The sequence below is a fragment of the Artemia sp. Qi Xiang Cuo genome, chromosome 9 (genome assembly GCF_049724085.1).
Source record: "Artemia sp. Qi Xiang Cuo chromosome 9, ASM4972408v1, whole genome shotgun sequence".
NCBI classification, from domain to species: Eukaryota; Metazoa; Arthropoda; class Branchiopoda; order Anostraca; family Artemiidae; genus Artemia; species Artemia sp. Qi Xiang Cuo.
Window position 1 is genome coordinate 56,140,703 of NC_142802.1, and position 21,715 is coordinate 56,162,417.

Here is a 21,715-nt window from a genome sequence, read left to right on the forward strand (position 1 = left end):
AGAAAAACAAATTAATTCTATTTGCCCTTGCTTTTAAACAGCCAAAAATCCTTTTTTACTTATTTGGCTCTTAAATACCGAAAAAATTTGGCTGATGACAATTTTAAATTGTCATATGATTTTAGAAATACACACATGGTCAAGTAGTAACAAACAAATGAACTAAGCGATACTAATTTTCAGTTTACATTGATTTAGATAAGTTTTCAAGAATAAGAGGCTCATGCAAGAATCAAGCAAATGATAGGTTATCCCCAAAAAATGAGAAAACACAAATAGGTGACAGTGTTCTGTAACTTAGTTTCGTCTTTAATGATACCGAAGGAATCTGACGACCGATCACGGAAATCCACCGGTATAAAATAAAGGTAAAATCGAGTCCACGAGGCCACTAAAAACAACAAAAACCTAGGAAATGAATAAAAGAACTAAGTATCTGCTCTATATATTCATTATCTTATATATTCATATCGTATATTTACATTATAGTACCGGAAGCACGGGGCTTCACCCGGGCCCTGGCACGCTTGTATATATTTGATTATCGCTGTCACTTGTCTTTAAACTGCAGATAATACGAACTTCTTCTTAATGTCATGGCGTCACTATAGGTTCGATACAACCCCCTTGGGAAAAATACGAAATATTCCATAAAGTTGTATTAGCAGGTTTCGAGGAAAAATAAACACATATATACAAAATTATTGCTCGTTTAATTAATTAAAAAAGGCATATAATATTAGAAAAGAGATTTCGTTGAGAGCGTTCAATGATTCCTCCCACGCAACATTATACGAGGGATGTTCTTTAAGTAAGGTCCGTTATAAGCATACAAGGAAAGACTATTTAAAAAAAAAAGGTAAGTTTATTTTCAGAAAGTACATACTTTACTCTATTTCACGACATAGTTGCCAAGTTTGTTCAAACACGTATCATTCCTCTCAACTAATTTTAAAGTAACCTCTCCATAAAAACTTGCCATGTGCTCCGATAACCAAGAATTCACTGCCGTTTTTACGTCGTCGTCATCACTGTAGCGGTTGCAACTGATGTGTTACTTGAGGTGGAAACACCGATAGTAATCACTTAGCACAAGATCAGGACTTTTGGGTGGGTGGTCTAAATCCAGCCCAAAATGCCCAAGGAATCGTGGGTCTGGTTTGCAGTGTGAGGTCTTGTATTGTCATGAAGAAGGATAATTCTCTTTGTCAGCAGGCCAATCTTTTGTTTTGAATCGCTCTGCGGAGCTTTCTGAGGGTTTGGCAGTATGCTTCTGCGTTGATAGTGGTTCCTCGTTGCATGAAGTCAACAAACAAAACACCATGCCTATTCCAAAACACCCACACCATGATCTTGCGCAGGGACAGTCTGTTTGGCCTTCAGCTTTACACGGGAGTGTAGGTGTTTCAATTTCATGTTCTGTTGCCTTGATTTGGGCGTGATATGCGAACCCATGATTCGTCTTCAGTTCAACCGGTTGCCACCTCAGAGGTAACCGTTACAATGACGACGACGACGTCAAAACGGCAGTGAATTCTTGGTTATCGGAGTAGGTGGCAAGTTTTAATGGAGAGGCTACTTTAAAATTAGTTGAGAAATGGCGTGAGAAATATAATTGGAACAGTTGTGATCCGGTATTATTTATCTCTACACTCTGTGCGCAACTTTCCTTGATCAAAGTGCCTTACCATCTTCTCCAGTGTTCTGTCCCTAGCCCTAAAGCGAAGTTAGATCTGAATTTTATTATACGGAAATAGTGTTCTTTTTAAAATCCGTGGCTAAAACGGCTATTCCAGCTGAGCGAGTACCCAACGGTACCAGGAAGCCTTTTCGGTCTATAAATGGTGATGTTATTGCTGCAAGGAAAAGAGCTAGATTCTGGCTCCGCATGTGTTACGCATGTGAACGTCACCAAGCGGGAACAGTGTTTCGTCTAAAGCAGAAAACAAAGCAAGAATATAAACTAGCTCTGAGAAATGCTCGCTTAAATGGTTGGGATGCTCCCACATATCAAATATCATGAAGCAGAGTTGTTAAGGGGAGTGAGTGTGAGCCTAAAGTGCAGTCTTTACTTGATATCAGTGACTTCGTGTCGCACTATAGAAATGTTTTTTTCAAGATGTGCCGAATGTTCACAACAGTTGTATTAGTGCAATTTCTTCGCATAATTCATTATCACAGGAAAATGTAGTTTCGGCCAGTTTAAATTCTATACAAGAGGCTATTAAACAGCTAAAAAGATCTGAAAATCTTGACAGTGATGGAATTTGCTCAAAATTCCTTGCGTTCGAGTGCCCAGATCTGATATCACCTATACCGTTGCTTTTCAAATGTGCCTCAATCCCTGGTTCCTGACAGCTTTCTGTCAGGTCTTGTCACTTCAGTGTTAAAGCGTGGTAAGCCTGCAAGCTCTTGCTCTAATTATCGCCCTATAACGGTTTCGTGTGTATTTAGCAACATTTTTGAATATGTAGCCCTCATAAGTATAATAAGTAAGTGTGATTTCACTCCATTTCAATTTGGATTCCATAAAACCATGGTTCTAGCCAGGCAAATTTTCTTTTAAGCTAAATTATGAAACATGCTGTAATGAACCACCAGTCTCTATTTATTTTATAGGTTCATATTAGTGGTGCATTTGATAAGGTTGTACATTCGCAGGCATTATATCCTCTATTAAGGACTGGTGTCAATTTGTCAGTTGTAAAATTACTAGGGTATTGGTATAGTCTTATAAAAATCCGTATTAAATGGAATAATGATGTTTCAAATCCTATTTCTGTCCAGCGGGGAGTACGACAGGGAGGGGTGCTTTCACCTAATATTTTTAAATGTGCTTTAGGAGGTTGTCTTCGTAATCTTTCGCCAAGTTATTTTTATAAAGATTTAGGTATTAGTCATATTGCTTGTGCGGATTATGTCCTTCTAGTCAGTCGTACACGCCAAGGTCTAACCAATAATCTTCAAACGCTGTCTTCAGCATTGACTAAGGCAGGTCTGTCTTTTAATAACTCCAAGTGTGAATTTATGTGTTTTAGTAATAAATCAAGTCACTCTCTTTATTATGATTCTTTGTGTCTTAATTCTAAGGAACGTATTAAGTGGTTAGCCGCCGTGCAAAAAGTGGGTAGCAAAGTAGCAATGCTACTTGGCAGTTTTCAAATTTATTGGCAGATTTTGTCTGAAAATACCATTTTTATATATAAAAATACTTTTTACTCACAGAAAAGCGGTCGAAACACAAGTTATGCTGCTAAAGAGTTGGCAACTTCAATTCTGCTACTGGCAGCTTTGAAACTTTTTCCATACCTAGTGGTAAGTATTTCTTTTGCTCGCTCACGAGCTTAAACCTGCTCACTTATTATAAATGAATGTATACAAAATATCAGGATTGCCTACGGTAAAATCTCTCCGAATCACGGACGGTTCAACCGGAGGGCACTTGTTCATCTATATAGCGCATATTGTGCCCCTGCTATCTATTACCTACGTGGTTTCAATTACATCCTCCGTTACCAATCGTCAGTGGGTCTCAAACGTTTTGGATATGAAACAAGTGGTGAACATTCCGACTCACCAAAGTGGCAGTACTCTTGACATGATCTTTAAGAACTTGGCAGATCTTTATAACGCTCCCCGATCTCTAGGTCCCCTCCAGAATTCTGACCATTTTATAATTTTCTGGGAAGCACAAGCAAGTATCCCACGACCGAAACGAACAAAAACCACAATTCGGCCCATCACAATGTCTTCAATAGCTCAATTCGGTCGCTGGATTGGTACTTACGATTTTGAGGACATTTGTGCAGAGGCCGACATTAATGTCAAAGTCACCAGACTGAACAGCCTTCTGTTAGAAAAGTTCCACGATTTTTTTCCAATAAAAGTTATTACAGTTTGTGACACTGAAAAACCATGGATCACCCACGAACTCAAGCAGATGATAAAAACTCGCTGTAGTCTCCACAAAGCTGGAGATCAAGCGGCTGCAGCCAGTTTGCGTAACAGAATTGTGAAGTTAAACAGACTAGCCCAAAGGCAGTATGTAAAAGAGAAAATAACGCCATTACTGCACACTGACCCTCACAAATGGCACTACTCGGTCAAAACCCTTGCAGTGAAATCAACGCCAAAGGACCTGATACTACTCAAAGATGACGTCACACTGACATCAGCTACTGAAGTGAAAAAATTTTTCTCCGGCATATTCACCACATACCCATCAATCACAAACTCAGAAATTGAGAGTATCATTGCTGACACCGGGACTGATGAGATATGTGAAGTATCTGAATATGCCGTCTTTAAGGAACATCAGAAACTGAAAGTAAACTGTGCGTCTTACCCTGGTGAACTCCCTGTCAAGTTGTTACGCGAGTTCTCCATCTTTCTCGCAAAGCCACTCAGCTCTATTATTAACCAGTGTTTTCGCAAACAAGTGTTCCCCAGTGTTTGGAAGAGAGCTTATGTGCGCGTCATTCCAAAAGTGAAAAACCCGAAATCTTGCGACCAACTCCGCCAAATTTCGATAGTTCCGAACCTCTCTAAGGTAGCGGAATCATTTATATATCGTGAACTTATGTCACAAGTCCAGGGCTCTCTTGATCCATACCAATACGGGTGCTTGAAGGGTAGTAGTACAACTGTTTATCTTGTGCGTCTGTATCACCTTATTGTTGAATGGCTTGACCAAGGAGGCACAATTGTAGATCTCCTCCTAGCCGACTATAGAAAAGCCTTCGACTTGATACGCCATTATACTGCAGTGAACAATCTGAAGGTTATGGGAGCTTGCAGACATATCCTCTTATTAATAATAGATTTCTTACGCGACCGACTACAGAGTGTATATGGTCTCTACCCGGGTGATACTGATTCCGAATGGTCTGAGCTTACGTGTGGTGCCCCACAAGGCACTAAACTCGCTGCCTTGTTGTTCTTTGAAGTGATAAACTTCGTCCTGGTTGATTTTGACAAACGGTTCAAATTCGTAGACGACCTTTCCACCGTCTTAATATATCTCATTGAGAAGTCTCTAACCGTTCCCCAGTTCAATGAATCATTTATCGACAACTTTAGAGACCAGTGTTCTGAAAACAGCCTCCAAATCAACGAAACGAAAACCAAAATTCTTCGTTTTAACCCTCTCAAAAGGGATTTTCAGTGCCCCCCTCCACCATACCAAAGCGTATCGTCGGCAGTTATTCTCGGTGTTACGTTCAGCGTTGACTGTTCCTTTAGCCTCCACGTCCAAGAGGTAGTGAAAAAGGCGAACTGTGCCATGCGTACCCTTTTACTGATGCGAAGATTTGGTTTTTCAGTGCCGCAATTGAAAACAGCCTACCTGACATATATTCGCCCGATATTAGAGTATGCGTGCCCTGTATGGGGTCCACAGGTTCAGAACACTGCCTATATGAGCGAAGTTCTCGAATCAGTCCAGAAAAGAGCGGTGAAGGCCATACTGTCTGATCAGTACACCGATTACGAATCAGCACTATCTCAACTAAATTTGCCGTCACTCTACGATCGCCGTTTCCAACTTATCTGTAAATTTGGCCAGTTTCTTCTGACAAGTGATAAACACAGAAATATATTACCCCCAATGCTGACAAAAAAAGTAACTACAAGATCAAAAGCAACAAAACTAGCCCAGCCCAAGTGTCGCAATAATCGCTTCAGCAATTCGTTTGTGCCTTTTTATGTTTCTGTCTACAATAAGTGACATGTGTATTAATTTTTTTGTGTCTTTGTTCACTTTGTAAATAATAGCACGATTTAGTCGGGATTTAAACCCTGACTACGAAAGCTTTTATGTTAATAAATGATTCTGATTCTGAAAAAGGATAGGAAGAAGTTGCGGACTAATTATTTTAAATTGCTTAATTTTTGATGTTAAGGATGCCCCGTCTGCCCAGCCTGTCCTTTTTGGGAGGATGTATGAGCAAACAGCTTCCCGCATTGGGCCTTATGATCAATTAGTTTACTTTTTTAATTTAAGTGATCTTCCACCTATTTTGGATACCGGTTACTGTGATGTTAATGCGCTTTTATATATATATTATGAATCTGTCAGTGTATGTCCTTTTCTTTTCTTTTCGCGTCCTACTCCACTATTTTTTCTCTTGAGTGGGTAATAAATGATTTATTGATCGATTGATGTTTAATATGGTTTTTTTTTTTAAGGTTAACGTGGGAGACTAACAACTTGTTCGAACAATATAAAGATTGTAAGATTTTTTTGCAATTACTATTTAGAATGAGTCCAATTTTTAGTCCCCAGACAAAATAAGTTTATTCTTTGTATTTACTTGATAGAATTTTTACATGAGGAACATCTCAAGAATAGAGTCCCATAGCCGTGTGACATCATTTACTTGAAAATTGTGTTTCTAAAATTAAGGCTATAAATGACTTTTCTCAAACTCGTGACCTTTCGAAATCGTATTTTCAGGCCAGAAAATCCCAGGCTGCCAATTTTTTTAAAAATATGGAGCCGTTTTCAAGAAAAAGTTATAAATACATAGCCTACACAGTTGCTCGTTTATTCTCGTCCCTATTATGTCAATGCTCGTCCCAAATAACCTTCTATAAGGTTAATGGATGAGAAAGATTAAAAACAAACAATCTTTTGAGATCAAAAGCGAACCCTAAAGGATTTTAAACGAAATTAAACCATAATATGGGAAAGCAACACAAGGGCCTAGTAAGGCAGTCTGTTCGACTACAGAGCTACCACAATTAGAAATGTTGTCCATAATTGAACAGTAACAAGGTAGGCTAAACTGCGTTTTAATTTATGAGTACGTTCCGGAAATCATGGAAGCCAATTGTGATGCAGTCATTAAAATCACTAAAATAAATTTAAAGCTCTATAGCTTAAAAGAACAGCTTTCTGGACATTCTGGAAATACTATCTGCTTCATATTACTATAAACCTACCCTAAATCTAATACCGCAAAACTAAACCACCCATGGCGAAAATTCTTCCTTCTTCCCACCCTTTTAAAGGTACTCAAACCTTAATTCTCTTTGACAGAGGTAACCCCACCACACTTTTTAAATGCTCTGCATCTCCAATTAATGTATGCGCAGCGATAATAATCCATAACCTAATTTACATACTAACATTCTGTTTCACGGCTATCTCCTGCATCTTCTTCAACCTCCCCAACACCCTTTCACTTTATCAACAAACCTACCTCCCCTTTACCTGATACGTACAATCTCACCATTTTTAAAGGTTCTGCGTTGGTCATCTCCAATGAATATATACACAATGCAAACAATCCGTAATTTGACTTATGAACCTTTTCCTTCGCAGCTATCTCCTGCGTCTTCTTCAACCTCTTCCACTCCCTTTCGCTTTCTCAACAAACCGACCTCCCGTTTACATGAGATGAATAATCTCTCCTTTCTGAAGGTTCTACATTGGTCATCTCAAATGAATACACACACAACGCAAATATCCCTTTAACATAATTTACATACTAGCCTTCTCTTTCACGGCTATCTACCTTTCCCTTTCTCAACAAACCTACCCCCCCCCCTTTGCCAGAGGTGAACAATCCCACCCTTTTTCTGGGTTCTCTGGCCATTCCGAATGAATACACACAATTTAAATAATCCGTATCGCGATTTACAAACCTTTTCCTTCACGGCTATCTCCTGCGTCTTCTTTAGCCTCTCCAACTTCCTTTCACTTTCCCAACAAACCTACCTCCGCTTTGCCCGAGGAGAACAAGCCCACCCTTTTTCTGGGTTCTCCGGCCATTCCGAATGAATACACACAATTTAAACAATCCGTATCGTGATTTACAAACCTTGTCCTTCACTGCTTTCTCCTGCGTCTTCTTAAGCCTCTCCAACTCCCTTTCACTTTCTGAACAAACCTACCCCCCTTTGCCCGAGGAGAACAAGCCCACCCTTTTTCTAGGTTCTCCGGACATTCCGAATGAATGCACACAATTTAAACAATCCGTATCGTGATTTACTAACCTTGTCCTTCAGGGCTATCTCCTGCGTCTTCTTAAGCCTCTCCCACTCCCTTTCACTTTCCCAACAAAACTACCTCCGCTTTGCCCGAGGAGAACCAGCACACCCTTTTTCCGGGATCTCCGGCCATTCCAAATGAATGAACACTATTCAAACAAACCTTTTCCTTCAGGGCTATCTCCTGCGTCTTCTTTAGCCTCTCCAACTCCCTTTCCCTTTCTTAACAAACCTACCTCCGCTTTACCCAAGGAGAACAAGCCCATCCTTCTACCGGGTTCTCCGGCCATTCCGAATGAATAAACACAATACAAACAATCCGTATCGAGATTTATAAACCTTCTCCTTTACGACTATCTCCTGCGTCTTCTTCAGTCTCTCCAACTCCCTTTCCCTTTCTCAACAAACCTACCTCCCCTTTGCCCGAGGAGAACAAGCCCACCGCTTTTCTGGGTTCTCCGGACATTCCGAATGAATACACACAATCTAAACAATCCGTATCGTGATTTATAAACCTTTTCCTTCAGGGCTATCTCCTGCGTCTTCTTTAGCCTCACCAACTCCCTATTCCTTTCTTAACAAACCTACCTCCCCTTTGCCCGAGGAGAACAAGCCCATCCTTTTACCGGGATCTCCGGCCATTCCAAATGAATACACACTATTCAAACAATCCGTATCGTGATTTATAAACCTTTTCCTTTACTGCTACCTCCTGCGTCTTCTTTAGCCTCTCCAACTCCTTTTCCCTTTCTCAACAAACCTACCTCCCTTATACCCAAGGAGAACAAGCCCACCCTTTTTCCGGGATCTCCGGCCATTCCAAATGAATAAACACTATTCCAACAATCCGTATCGAGATTTATAATCCTTCTCCTTCACGACTATCTCCTGCGTCTTCTTTAGCCTCTCCATCTCCTTTTCACTTTCTTAACAAACCTACCTCCCCTTTACCCAAGGAGAACAAGCCCATCATTAGTCCGGTTCTCCTGCCATTCCGAATTAATGAACACAATCCCAACAATCCGGATCGAGATTTACAAACCTTCTCGTTCACGACTATCTCATGCGTCTTCTTCAGTCTCTCCAACTTCCTTTCCCTGTCTCAACAAACCTACCTCCCCTTTGCCAGAGGTGAACGATCTCACCCTTTTTCCGGGTTCTCCGGTCATTCCCAATGAATGCATACATAATATAAACAATCCATAACTCAATTTACGAACCTTTTCTTTAACAGCTACCTCCAACGTCTTTTTCAACCTCTCCAACTCTTGGGAAAGGGCGTTTTTCTCCTCAAGGGACTGCATTCTCTCTTTTAGATGAACTTGTAGTCGTCTTTCGTTTGATTCGGACAGCAGTTTATCAACATTCGAAGATAGTCGGGAATTATGCTCTTCCTTCATTCTAAGCCTAAAATATCATAAGTATGTATAATAAAATAATATAATATACAAAAGAATATAAAAATATAATACAATATACATAAGCCTAATAAAATAAGGAAATAGAGCGTAATTTTGTGTATTTGGCAAATTTGGACTTATTAGCATAACTTGGGGAGCGAAAAAATAGAGCGGGAGCCATGATGAAAGTTAAGGAGAGAGCTTTTTCACACCAGGCCCCCTTTGAATGTGAAAAATATATAGAAATAAGTCCTTCTAATTAGTATAATGCCTTTAAAAGCAAAAATATTAATATACAAATGCTAAGTAAAAATATTAGTAAAAAATACACGGTTTAACCAGATTACCAACGACAGGAGAGACCCGGCAAGGAATACTCTATTCGAAATGGTCACCCCGGGAATATTATACTGAGAACCGTCTGTTAGTTCCTTTAAAAGAAAGTTCAACAAACACAACTCTAGGAAGAAAACCTCCAGCTCTAAGACACAATTATAGGAATAAAACTGTTAAATAGTTGCATATCATTTCAAAAGTATTTAGGGGCTTTGCACAAAGAATTTGTCATGAAAGTAAAATAGAAATTAAGCCCTTTTGCACAGTTAAAACAACTCCACCAAAGAAAAATGAATTGGATCTCCCGAAATAGAATCTTGAATATCGCACTCCAAAACAAAGAGGAAGAAATACAGTATTACTATATAGAGTAAGAAAGAAAGATAGAAAATTTTTTTATTCTTCAATTTTCTTTTTTAACTACATTTGAATTGCAAGCATATCGGTTTTAGGCTTTTTTTGGGTCGAACCCGTAACCATTCTATTCTTTGAGGAATTGACCAAGGCTAATCAGATAACAGCATCAGAAAAAGGCTTTAGAAATGGGTCTGAATAAGCCCTGTAATTTGCATGAAATTCAAACATGTATTGAGCTAAATTACACCTGTGTACCAACAATACATTCTACATCAATTCTACTTTTCATTCTATTCATCTACACTAATTAGAATTCTAAATTTGATGTAGAGTCATTTTACATGAAATCTACATCTACATTTATCAATCCTACATGATCAATGCCACGGCTGATTCTATTGATCCACATTGATTCGAATTTCACATTTGATGTGGAACCATTTTTCATCAAATCTGCATCTTCATTTTCTACATTTGATTTTATTGATGCACTCGAATTCGAATTCTGAATTTGATGTAGAATCTTTTTTTTTATCAAATCTGTATCGGTATTTATCAATTCTATATCATAAATTCTAAATTGTATTCTATTGATTTATACTGATTCAAATTCTAAATTTAATGTGGAATTAACTCTACATCAAATCTACAAAATTTATAGTACCTTACCTACACCAGATTTTGTAACTACAAAGTAAATAAACCAAGAGGTTTTTACAGTCAAGAATCCCTGAACCCTCCCCCCCTCTGGAAAAAAATCACTCTTACTGCATACAATTTCAGGCTTTCCGCTTGTAGATGCTTCCAACTTACAAATGTTTAGAGAAGTTCTAGTAAATTTTCCTGAAGATAATTTTTCGGACTAAAAATTTTAAAAACATATTACAATTTAATTTGGTTGTCGTTAGTATATAATAATTTGTCGGTATAAATATGCAAATTTATGTTTATACTCACTTATAAAATATAAATTAATAAAATCAATTTATATAATATAATATAAATTTATAAAATGTAAATTTATAAAATATATTTTTGCCGAATAAAATTAAACTAAAGTTGTTTTGCGGAAGAGATTTTAAAAGACGATCTTTCTTCTCAGGGAATAAAGCTCGGTTTCTTGGTATCAAATTAAATTGTAATGTGCTATTTAATATATTTAGCAGAGATACTCATCTTAAGCGAAGTTTATTATAGTTATTCCAAGGATTTGTGACGCCGTTCATATGAAAAATGAATGACGAAAAATGTCACAAGGATTTGTGACATTTATACCAACAAATTAAAATATACTATCAACAATTAGATTAAATTGTAATGAGCTTTTTAAAATATTTAGCACAGGCACTCATCTTAAGAAAATTTTATTAAAAATATTCCAAGTATTTGTGACGTAACGATATATAGCGTCGTGGTCAAACAATATCGCTTATTAAACCCAGAAATTGTTAGTATGTCAATTAAAAAAAAAAAAAAAAAAAAGCTTCGAAAAGTAAGTTAAAAAATAAATTTTACCGTATTTATTATATATCTAAATATAATTTTTTAAGAGCTGAAAATGTTAGTATGCCAATTTTGGGGCAAATTATAGTGATTTTTAGAGAAGAATTTACAGGTAAAAACATTATTGCACATACATAAGGTTACTGTTCGTTTAAAAAGATAAGATTGTCGATAGTACGAAGCAATTATTCGACCTAAATATGCAAAAAGGTTTATCGAACAAAGTGAAATTAGAGTTATTTTGCGTAAGAAATTAAAAAAAATCAGTTTTTCTTTTCACCGAGCGAAGCTTGGTCCCCCTGGCACTAATGTATTAAATAAAACATTTTACTTTAGCTATTTTTAAAAACATTAAACATTATTTTTTTTGTTTAACAAAAAATAGTAAAATAAAGAATGAAAGCAACAAAACAAAAATTAAAAATAAGCACTGTATTATTTATCTATAACTCCACCTTATTTTTTTTAGACAAATAAGAAAAGTGAAAATAGCGACGTACCTTTGCTGAAGTCTCATCATTTCCTGGGTTTTTTCGTCTAACTGAGATTCAAGCCTTTGTATTCTATCTTCTGCACTCCCTTGTCGCTCTTGGGCTTGATTCAACGCTTCCATTCGCTGCTTCAATTCTTCTTCAATGTCCGGAAGCTTAGAAAATTGGGCTATCTTTTGATCTGAAAGTTCCACCTTCTCTTCTATAGCACGAATCTTCTCTTCTTGTAACTAAAAAACGGCCAATACTTTAATAGAAAATAATATAAAACAAACAATAATTATATATAATAATATGAATAAAATAATACAAAATATTATTATAATGCAATGTTATTATACAACATCATTAACACTATTATTACAGTATTTGTTACTGTATAATATAATTATATAGTATTACTAAAATATTATTTTCCGCAATACAAGATACTAGGGTGTATAGGAGTACTGTTATTGATGTTAAAAGTAAAGATCACCATCTAGTAGTGTCCAGGGTTAATTTGAAGCGGAAATTTCGGAAGAATAGCTAACTCCCGGGAAGTTATGATGTAGGTAGACTCCAAGATGAGAATTTGAGAAACTTTGCAGGAACAGTTGAGTACTAACTGGAGAGTTTTAAATTCGCCAATGTAGAAGATGGATGAAATAATTTTAGGAAAATAATTTGTGGAGTTCACAAATTATCCCTGAAATTCATATTTCAACCCCTCTATAATGAGAGACAGGTTAAGAGGACTAGGGCACGATCTGCGGATGAAGGATGACCAATTGTCGAAGATCGTTCTTTTCAGCCAACGGTCTAGGGCTAAACAGAAAGAAGGCCGTCCGTGGTTGGGGTGGGAGGATGTCATAAAGAAATATTTAATAAAATAGGAACTTTCTGGTAGGGTGTAAAGAGGGACGCTTTGAATAGATTAGGATGGAGCAGGAGCGTGTGTAGCTGTGTTAGCCTCAGGCGGCTTGGTGCTACGGTGAACTGTTAGTAGCAGTAGTATATATATATATATATATATATATATATATATATATATATATATATATATATATATATATATATATATATATATATATATATATATATATATATATATATATATATATATATATATATATATATATATATATATATATATATATATATATATATATTTTTTTTTTATATATATATATATATATATATATATATATATATATATATATATATATATATATATATATATATATATATATATATATATATATATATAAAATAAAAAATAGAAACAAACAGATGCATTAGAACAAATTCGTCAAAGATTTCTAAGGGGTCACACTTGTAAACAAATCGATGTTTTCAAGCCCGTTCTTCGAGATTTACCATATTTCCGTATTTCCCTCTATTTTTGAAAGGCTGTGCGATTCCAACGAACGAAATTCCAAAGAATTTACCAGACTGCAATATAGCCAATAGGTGAACATTGTTAAGAGGTTAGGCACACAGGGTCTCAAGGAGGACTCCAAGGGACTTCGGGCCATGCTCAGCTCAGAAATTTTCACGGCTCACGCTTTTTTCATAGCGATAATCAATTATTAGCAATGAATAGCAGATGTTGGATTCTGATACGACCCAACTTTATTTGGTTCCAGCAGCTTCAAATTTCCACCTTTCCAAATTCAATCTGCCTATATAATTGGTAAGTGTCTACAATTAATGACACGTCAGTGTATTGTAATGAGTAGTTTAACCCTAAAGGCAAGTGTACAATCCGGATATTTTTTTTTTTTTTTTTTTTTTGCTTATTTACACAATAAATTGGTTTCAAATAACCAGAAGAAATATACATGTCTTATTAAATTTTTTTAACTTACGAAGGAAAGTGAGTACACCCAACAGTTGAAAAATATCGCTTACATTCAGTAGCTTTCATTAAATGGTAAAGAATTTTTACATGTCGTTTGAAAAGTACACACTGTTTAGTCTCGCAGCTGAGGGATCAATCTGAAAGTTGGAAAAAAAATTTCTGGGGGATGAGGTTGGGGCTGGGGTTTCAGGGAGACTTTTGTTTTAGGAGGAAAGAGGCAAAACATTTTCTCTCCGTTCCACGCAAAAGAGAATACGCTAGATTATTTTTAAGTTTATGTCTGTTCTTCCGGGAGGCTCTTTGGCTTGTTGCCAAATAATTTTGTCATTTTTTTCTTGCTTCTTAAAGGAAACCTTTCAATTTGAGTTGCAAACCAAAATTTGCGGAAAAGACAAGAATCTAAACATGCGTTTTACCGCGAACAATCTTTCTGCGGATGAAAAACAATGTGAGCTGTGTTTAATTACAATTAAATTTAAATTAATTAAATATTAATTAATTAAATAAGTAAAAATAAAATATTAACAAAAATAAAAATAGTAATAAAATAAAAATTAACCAAATATAAATTAAATATTTATTTAATTTACCTCGATTTGAGCTTCCTTATTTTGTAATTCTTGCTCCAATCTTTCATTGAGATCATGAAGAGATGTTGATTCCCTCTGCGCATTTAAATAGCGTTTTTCCAAGGTGGCGATTCTTTCTTCCTGGAAAAGAAGAAGAAGCATATTATATTAACCGTATTGTACAAATACATTCAAACCAATTGAACATTCGTCTAAGAAATCGGGTATAAATACCACCAAAATGACAATATAGTCATCAAGGAACTCTTTGAACCAAATCTCACTTTATATAACTGATAAGTGACTGTAACTCTAGAGAAAACCTGTTCACAGCAAACTCGTTTATTAGTACATATTAATGTACAAAAATATAAAACAAACTAACAAGCCCGGCTAGCTCAGAGGATAGATCAGACTCCCAAACTTAGCATCATGGTTTCGAGACTAACATTAAGGTTTTTTGTATCAGTAAAAATAGTGTATTAAGAATATATTAATTTTGGTAAAAATTTGAGGGAAAAAATCAATATTAGATTATTTTACACGTAAAGATAGGTAAAGAATTCGATTACAAATGAGGGGGGGGGGGTATCTTCATAATTAGGATTTTTATAGTTATAGTTTTGGTTAGTCTACCCTGGTGATAGGCTTTACCGCTGGTTCGGTACAAACATTTTGCAATAAATGCGTACAAATTACATGCATCAAATTAACACTGATTTAATTATATTAATTTCATAACTTTAATTTAAGTTAACTCACTTAAGTTAATTAAAAATAGTTGAATAAATTAGATTAAATGTCAGCCATCGAGTGCTTCGAGTTTATTTTCCTGGAAAATAAAGAAGCATCACATCTTGTACTATGGTTTCTAGCATCACATCTTGTACTATGGTTTCTAAAATTCAGAAATGCCAAACTTAACAAAACTGATAAGAAGCATCACATCTTGTACTATGATTTCTAAAATTCAGAAATACCAAACTTAACAAAACTGATATAAACTTAACAAAACTGATAAGAAGCATCACATCTTGTACTATGGTTTCTAAAATTCAGAAATGCCAAACTTAACAAAACAGATATAAACTGGATGTCTTCTGACAAAACTCTAGAAACAAAAAAAAAAGAAACAACTTCAGGACAGTGGAGTTCAGGAAAGTAGAATACGAGCATTTCACCTTTATAATAAAACTAACAACAATGTGGACTCAAACGAACAAACCGAAACACCAAAAAAGAATATACAAATTGGAAGCAAAAGGAATATAAACAAAAGATAAAATATAGACGCAAAAGAGTGACGTCGCCTCGTTGTTTTGCTATTTTTGATTACTGTTATCTATTTTTTATGGTTACTTTTGGTTATTTTTTATTTATTACTATGACATATGAGGTTTCAACCTCCTTTCTCTTTCAGATCCCATTTTATTCTGTGCTCAACAAGGATTTGACATTTATTCACTTAGGAAATTAAACGAACATTGATGGTCCTGGTCAATTTTGAGAAACTGCGAAACTGCGATGTGCTCTATCTATATGACCTCTTTTCCGTGTTTGAACTCGGAAGACACACACCTTCACAGGTAGTTAGAGCGTCTCTTTAACTGCTTTATTTAGAGTATATGCGCTTCTTTTACAAATCAAAAACAAGTTTTTCCTAATAGAATTAAAAAGCGAAAATAAAACCAAAGACATACAAAATTTATCCTAGCCCCCCGCCCATCGACCTCAAGCTCTACACTAAATTGTAGGTATACAAATAAAAACTTTATAGACCTATATATATGAGAGTGCTTCGAGATTTCAGTAGATAACACAATTATCTGATGAGTATATATATTGCACGCTAAAAATTTTTCAGTACATGGACTGGTCAAAATTTACAGTGGAGAGTAGGGGGGGGGGGGGGGCGGGGGTCAGCATTTTGCTTCACAATTGTGTCTCCCTGTGTAAACCAGGACACGAGAGATTGAAAAAGTTACGCCCTGGATTGGAAACAAGCATCAAAATTGTACACTTTTTTCTTAAATTTGTAATTTCTTTCAATTATTCCACATTTTGTTTTATTTTTCGTTCTTTGATTATTTTTTTTAAAGCCCACAGCGTGTTTTTCGAGTTTTTTTCTTTTTTGGAGGCGCTGAGGACGCATTTTGTTTGTACATGCGACAAAGGGACAATCGATTTTACCAACCTATTTCAGGATTTTTGTAAATTCGGTAAAACTGGTAAGAAATATGGAGATATTTATTTATAAACTGTGAAAAATCGCAGCATTTCCAAGCTCCATCTTACAGCCTCAACTTTTTTAACAGTCAGGCGGACTTTTTTAACAGAAAGCGGACCGATCAAGAAAATAAACTTTCAGCACAAAGTGAACGTGGAATGATGTGTAATTTCAAAAAAAAATGTAATCAACTTCCAATCTGCTTTTATATGTCAAATATCAATTTGCACGCCAATTCAAAGATAAAAATAAATCTTAAAATTATCATCTCACCATGAACACACAAAAAGAAACCGTAAATCAGAATTTAAGAGAAAAACAGTGTAGTTTTAAGAAGAGGAGAAGTTGCGTCGACCAGATGTTCACGCTTTGATTCACAAATGAGAAACGCCTGAATCAAGAGCCCCTCCAGTTCTCAGATTTCTGGTCTATAAGCATGCACTTGATTCAGCTGATAAAAAAAAAAAACTATAGTGAAGGTCCTATCCATGTATGGTATACCGGATAAGTATACCAAAATGATTAATACTATGCACAAGAATAATATTGCTGCGGTTAAGGTAGAAAGTGAGGTTAATAGTTCGTTTGCTATGGAATCAAGATTTAAGAAGGGTTATACCCATGGGCGCCCATATGGGGGGGGGGGCAGGGGGGGGGCTCTTGCCCCCCCCCTGGCTGAATGATGCTGCCTTATTTTTATATTTTTGTTCTGAGATTTCTATTATATAGAATTAAAAGTAGCAATTCGACGAATTTTGCCCCCCCCCCCTGGACTTCAGCTTATGGGCGCCCATGGTTATACCCTATACCCTATACACGTTTACATGGATTAATATTATGGACTTTATCTTAACAAACATGGCAAAGGCTATGGAATGACGTGGTATGAAAATGGGAAGGTAAAGCACATACAAATGATGTGAGTATCCTAGATATAGACGGCGGCAAAACAAATGTTTTGAAGGTTTTAAGTTCGGAGCAAAAGAACAGACTTAAACAAAAAATGTTAAAAAGGCGAAGTCGCTCAAACTGAGAATAAATGACTTCGAAGAGGTAATGGTCGGAACGTTCGGTAATGATCGGCAATCCTAATCTGATCCACTAGAGGGAAAATATCTAAAGATTTTGGTGTTTCTGTTCTGTATACAGTTAAGCAGTATTGATGAACTTTTATAAAAACATAGACCCCGTTTGCCAATCTGATCCTATAGGGGAAAATATCTAGAAATTTTGGTGTTATTGTTCTGTATACAGATAAGCAGTATTGATGAATTTTTATTAAAATTAATTAAAACAAATTTTTCCACAAGATAAGTTTTTCAAAGAAAAGTAAAGAACTCCATTAAACAAAAAATGAGCAAAAATAAAATCAAATAATCTACCTAGCGTGAAACTACCACAAATCAGCATCGATAAATAAATGAAACCCAAAACGAACAGAAATTACAATGAAATAACCGAGTCAAACTCAAAACAAGCAGAAATTAACATAAGTTGGGCTCAAAACCCAGATGCCTTTCCAAGGCCAGAACATAATTTGAACTTTACTGAAAAAATTTAAACCTTTTTACTTTTATAACTTTAATAAATCAAATAATATTAACATTTTGATTACTAAATATCCGTATATGTATATTAAACTGACAATGCATATTCATTTGTATTTTTTTCAGTAAAGTGCAAATTATGTTCTAGCCTTGGAAAAGCCTAAACGTTTTGAGCCCAACTTATGTTAATTTCTGCTCGTTTTGAGTTTGACTCTGTTATTTCATTGTAATTTCTGTTCGTTTTGGGTTTCATTTATTTATCGATGCTGATTTGTGGTAGTTTCACGCTTGGTAGATTATTTGACTTTATTTTTCCTCATTTTTGGTTTAATGGAGTTCTTTACTTATCTTTGAAAAAACGTATTTTGTGGAAAAATTTCTTTTAGACTAAGTTCTGTTCGTTTTACATTGAAATAGTCTTTTCAGGGAAAAAGAAAATAATAGTTTTAATCTTTACGTTTTTTTAAGACTTTATAGTTTGGCCTGCTATTTGTATGCTGGAAAACATTTTTCAGCAATTTTTAACAACATACACCCTTTTAAAAATCTGGACACAAATAGTAGTATTTAATTTAGTTTAATACCTCCACTAGTTAACCTGAAATAGTAAACTTGATACCATTCGCAAAAAAATCTGTTTACTTTCTTTGATAGCTTGGATACACTTACGCTATTTTGATTTGGTTAAATTTTAAGAGCATAAGTAGACCCCAAAAGTTTAAACATAATACCCTCAGTCGTTTTTGGGATACTGCTGAGATGCCTTATTGGGAATTACCATTAACAAAGTGCATTTTGATTTAATCTTATGGCAACATTTAGTTTTTAAACAAAAAGGCAAATAGGAGGGTGGGCGTAGGAGGGGGATTAGTTTCCCTCCAATCACTTTCGACTATTAAAAAGGGCATCAGTCCTTTCTGTTTTCAATGAAATGAGCCCTTTTCGAAGTTCCTACGACAATTCCTTCGATACGAAGTGCCCTAGTCTAAACAACAACAACAACAACAAAAAATAATACATTATACCCACATCGATCTTTACTATTAAAATGTCAAGCCTTTCAGTCACTTCCGATTATTAAAAAGGGCACAAGTCCTTTCGGTTTCCAATCGAATGAGCCCTTTTTGAGTTTCTAAAACAATACTTTCTATAAACACCTTAAATACCCCAAGGGCATAACTTACAACCCTTGCCCAAAGGGCTTTGAGGGTGGTTGTCATCCTCTAAGACCTAATTTCCAGAACTTTCAACTACGTTAAACATAATGGCTATCTCAAAATTTTTATAGGATGTGTCTGGGAAAATGGTGGGCGCGAAAGGGGAGTTAGTCGCTCTCCAATCACTTTCAACCGTTAAAAAAGTCACTAGCCCTTTCAATTTCCCATCAAATGAGCCCTTTTGAAGTTTCTACGACAATGCTTTCAATAAAAACCTTATATGCCCCCAGGGAATAACTTAAAACCCTTGCCTTGAGGGCTGGGGGGTGAGGGGGTTGTCATCCTTAAAAGACCTAATTTCCAGAACTTTCTGCAACGTTGAACAAAATGGCTATCTAAAAAATTTTGATTGGATTTTTGGGGGAATGGTGGGCGTGAGAGGGTGGTTAGTTAACCTGCAATGACTTTCGACTATTAAAAAGGGCACACGCCCTCTCAATTTCCAATTTAATGAGCCCTTTTGAAGTTTTTATGACAACTCTATCTATAAAAAACCTTATATCCCCCAGGGGAGAACTTACAAACTTTGCCCTGGAGGCTCTGGGGGTTTTTCATCCTTAAATACATAATTTCCAGAATTTTCAACAACATTGAACAAAATGGCTATCTCTAAACTTTGACTAAATGTATTTGGGGACATGGTGGGCGTGAGAGGGGGTTAAATACTCTCCACTCACTTTCGACTATTAAAAAGGGCAGTTTCACTTTCCAATCAAATGAGCCCTTTTTAAAATTTCTACAACAACTTTCTATTCAAACCTTATATGCCGCCAGGGCATAACTTACAACCTTTGCACTGACGGTTCTGATGGGGTTATCATCCTAAAATAGCTAATTTCCAGAACTTTCGACTACGTTGAACAAAATGGACATCTCAAAATTTTCATTGAATGTGTTCGGGGAAATGGTGGGCCTGAGGGGGGGGGGTAGTTGCCCTTCAGTCACTTTCGACTATTAAAAGGGAGCTAGCCCTTTCAATTTACAATTGAATGATCCATTTTTGAAGTTTCTACAGCATCAGTTTCTATAAAAAACCTTATATGTCCCCAGGTTAAAACTTACGACCTTTGCTCTGAGGGTTGTGGGGATGGAAGGGTTGTCATCCTTAAAGACCTAATTTCCAAAATTTTCAACTACGTTGAATAAAATGGCTATCTAAAAATTTTGATTCGATGTGTTTTGGGAAAAGGTGGGCGAGAGAGGGGGGTTAGTTGCCCTGAAATCACTTTCGAGACTATTAAAAAGTGCACTGGCCCTCTGAATTTCTAATCGAATGAGCCCTTTTTAAGTTTCTACGACAAAGATTACAATAAAAACTTATATGCCCCCAGGTCATAACTTATAACCCTTGCCCTAAAGACTGTGGGGGGGGGGAGTGTTCTAATCAAAGGTCATGAACTTTAAACTGCGGGGAACAAAATGGCTATCTCAAAATTTTGAGTGGATGTTTTTGGGGAAATGGTGGGCGTGGAAGGGGTGTTAGTTGCCTTCCAATCACTTTCGATTATTAAAAAGGGCACTAGCCATTTCAATTTCCAATTGAATAAGCCCTTTTTGAAGTTTCTACGACAACGCGTTCTATAAAAAGTTTATATGCCCCAAGGGCATAACTTACAACCCTTGCACTGTTGGCTGTGGGGACGGAGGAATTGTCATCCTCAAAGAACTAATTTCCAGAACTTTATACTGCGTGAACACAATGGCTAACTGAATATTTTCAGTGGATGTGTTTGGGGGAATGGTGCGCGTGAGCGGGTGATTAGTTACCCTCCAATCCAACACTGTATCCCCTCCGGCTGAGCTACCGTTCCTCCAACTTGACATAAGTAAAGACCCTATAAGCCTGCTTGAAGTCATGATAATTTTGTAAAAGCTTAAGTATGACAAAACTACAGGAGCTGTTGGTTTACGCCATCAACTCTTTAAGTATGTTACAGAAGTAATTACCAAACCCCTTCATAATGCTCTTTCTCAGATATTGAAAAGTGAAAATATTCCCACCGATTGGAAGAAATGGGTTATCGTCAAGCTCTTCAAGAAAGGATGAACAACCTACTGTAATAACTGGCGAGGTATCAATCTGCAGTTTGTAGGGAGTAAGATTTTCTGCCAAGTACTACTGAACCGTATTCAGTCAAAAGTCGACGCAATATTAAGGGATGAGCAACATGGGTTTCGACCAGGGAGATCGTGCGCTGATTTGATATTCAGTTTGAGGGTACTCGTAGAAGAA

At 36.2% G+C, this 21,715-nt stretch overlaps 2 protein-coding genes across 2 annotated transcripts in view; one reads left to right on the plus strand and one right to left on the minus strand.

Moving 5' to 3' along the window:
• The window catches only part of LOC148948841 (liprin-alpha-1-like), a 137,189-nt gene that overhangs the window by 78,385 nt on the left and 37,089 nt on the right, over positions 1 to 21,715 (minus strand). The window contains 3 exon segments of the mRNA XM_089094746.1: positions 9,213 to 9,399; positions 12,089 to 12,309; positions 14,513 to 14,632. Coding sequence (XP_088950872.1) covers positions 9,213 to 9,399; positions 12,089 to 12,309; positions 14,513 to 14,632 — 528 coding nt within the window.
• LOC148948842 (uncharacterized) lies at positions 1,444 to 8,674 on the plus strand. The gene is made up of 4 exons (XM_089094534.1): positions 1,444 to 1,491; positions 2,620 to 2,995; positions 4,440 to 5,549; positions 8,520 to 8,674. The coding sequence occupies exons 1-4, from the start codon at positions 1,444 to 1,446 to the stop codon at positions 8,672 to 8,674; spliced, it is 1,689 nt and encodes a 562-aa protein (XP_088950660.1).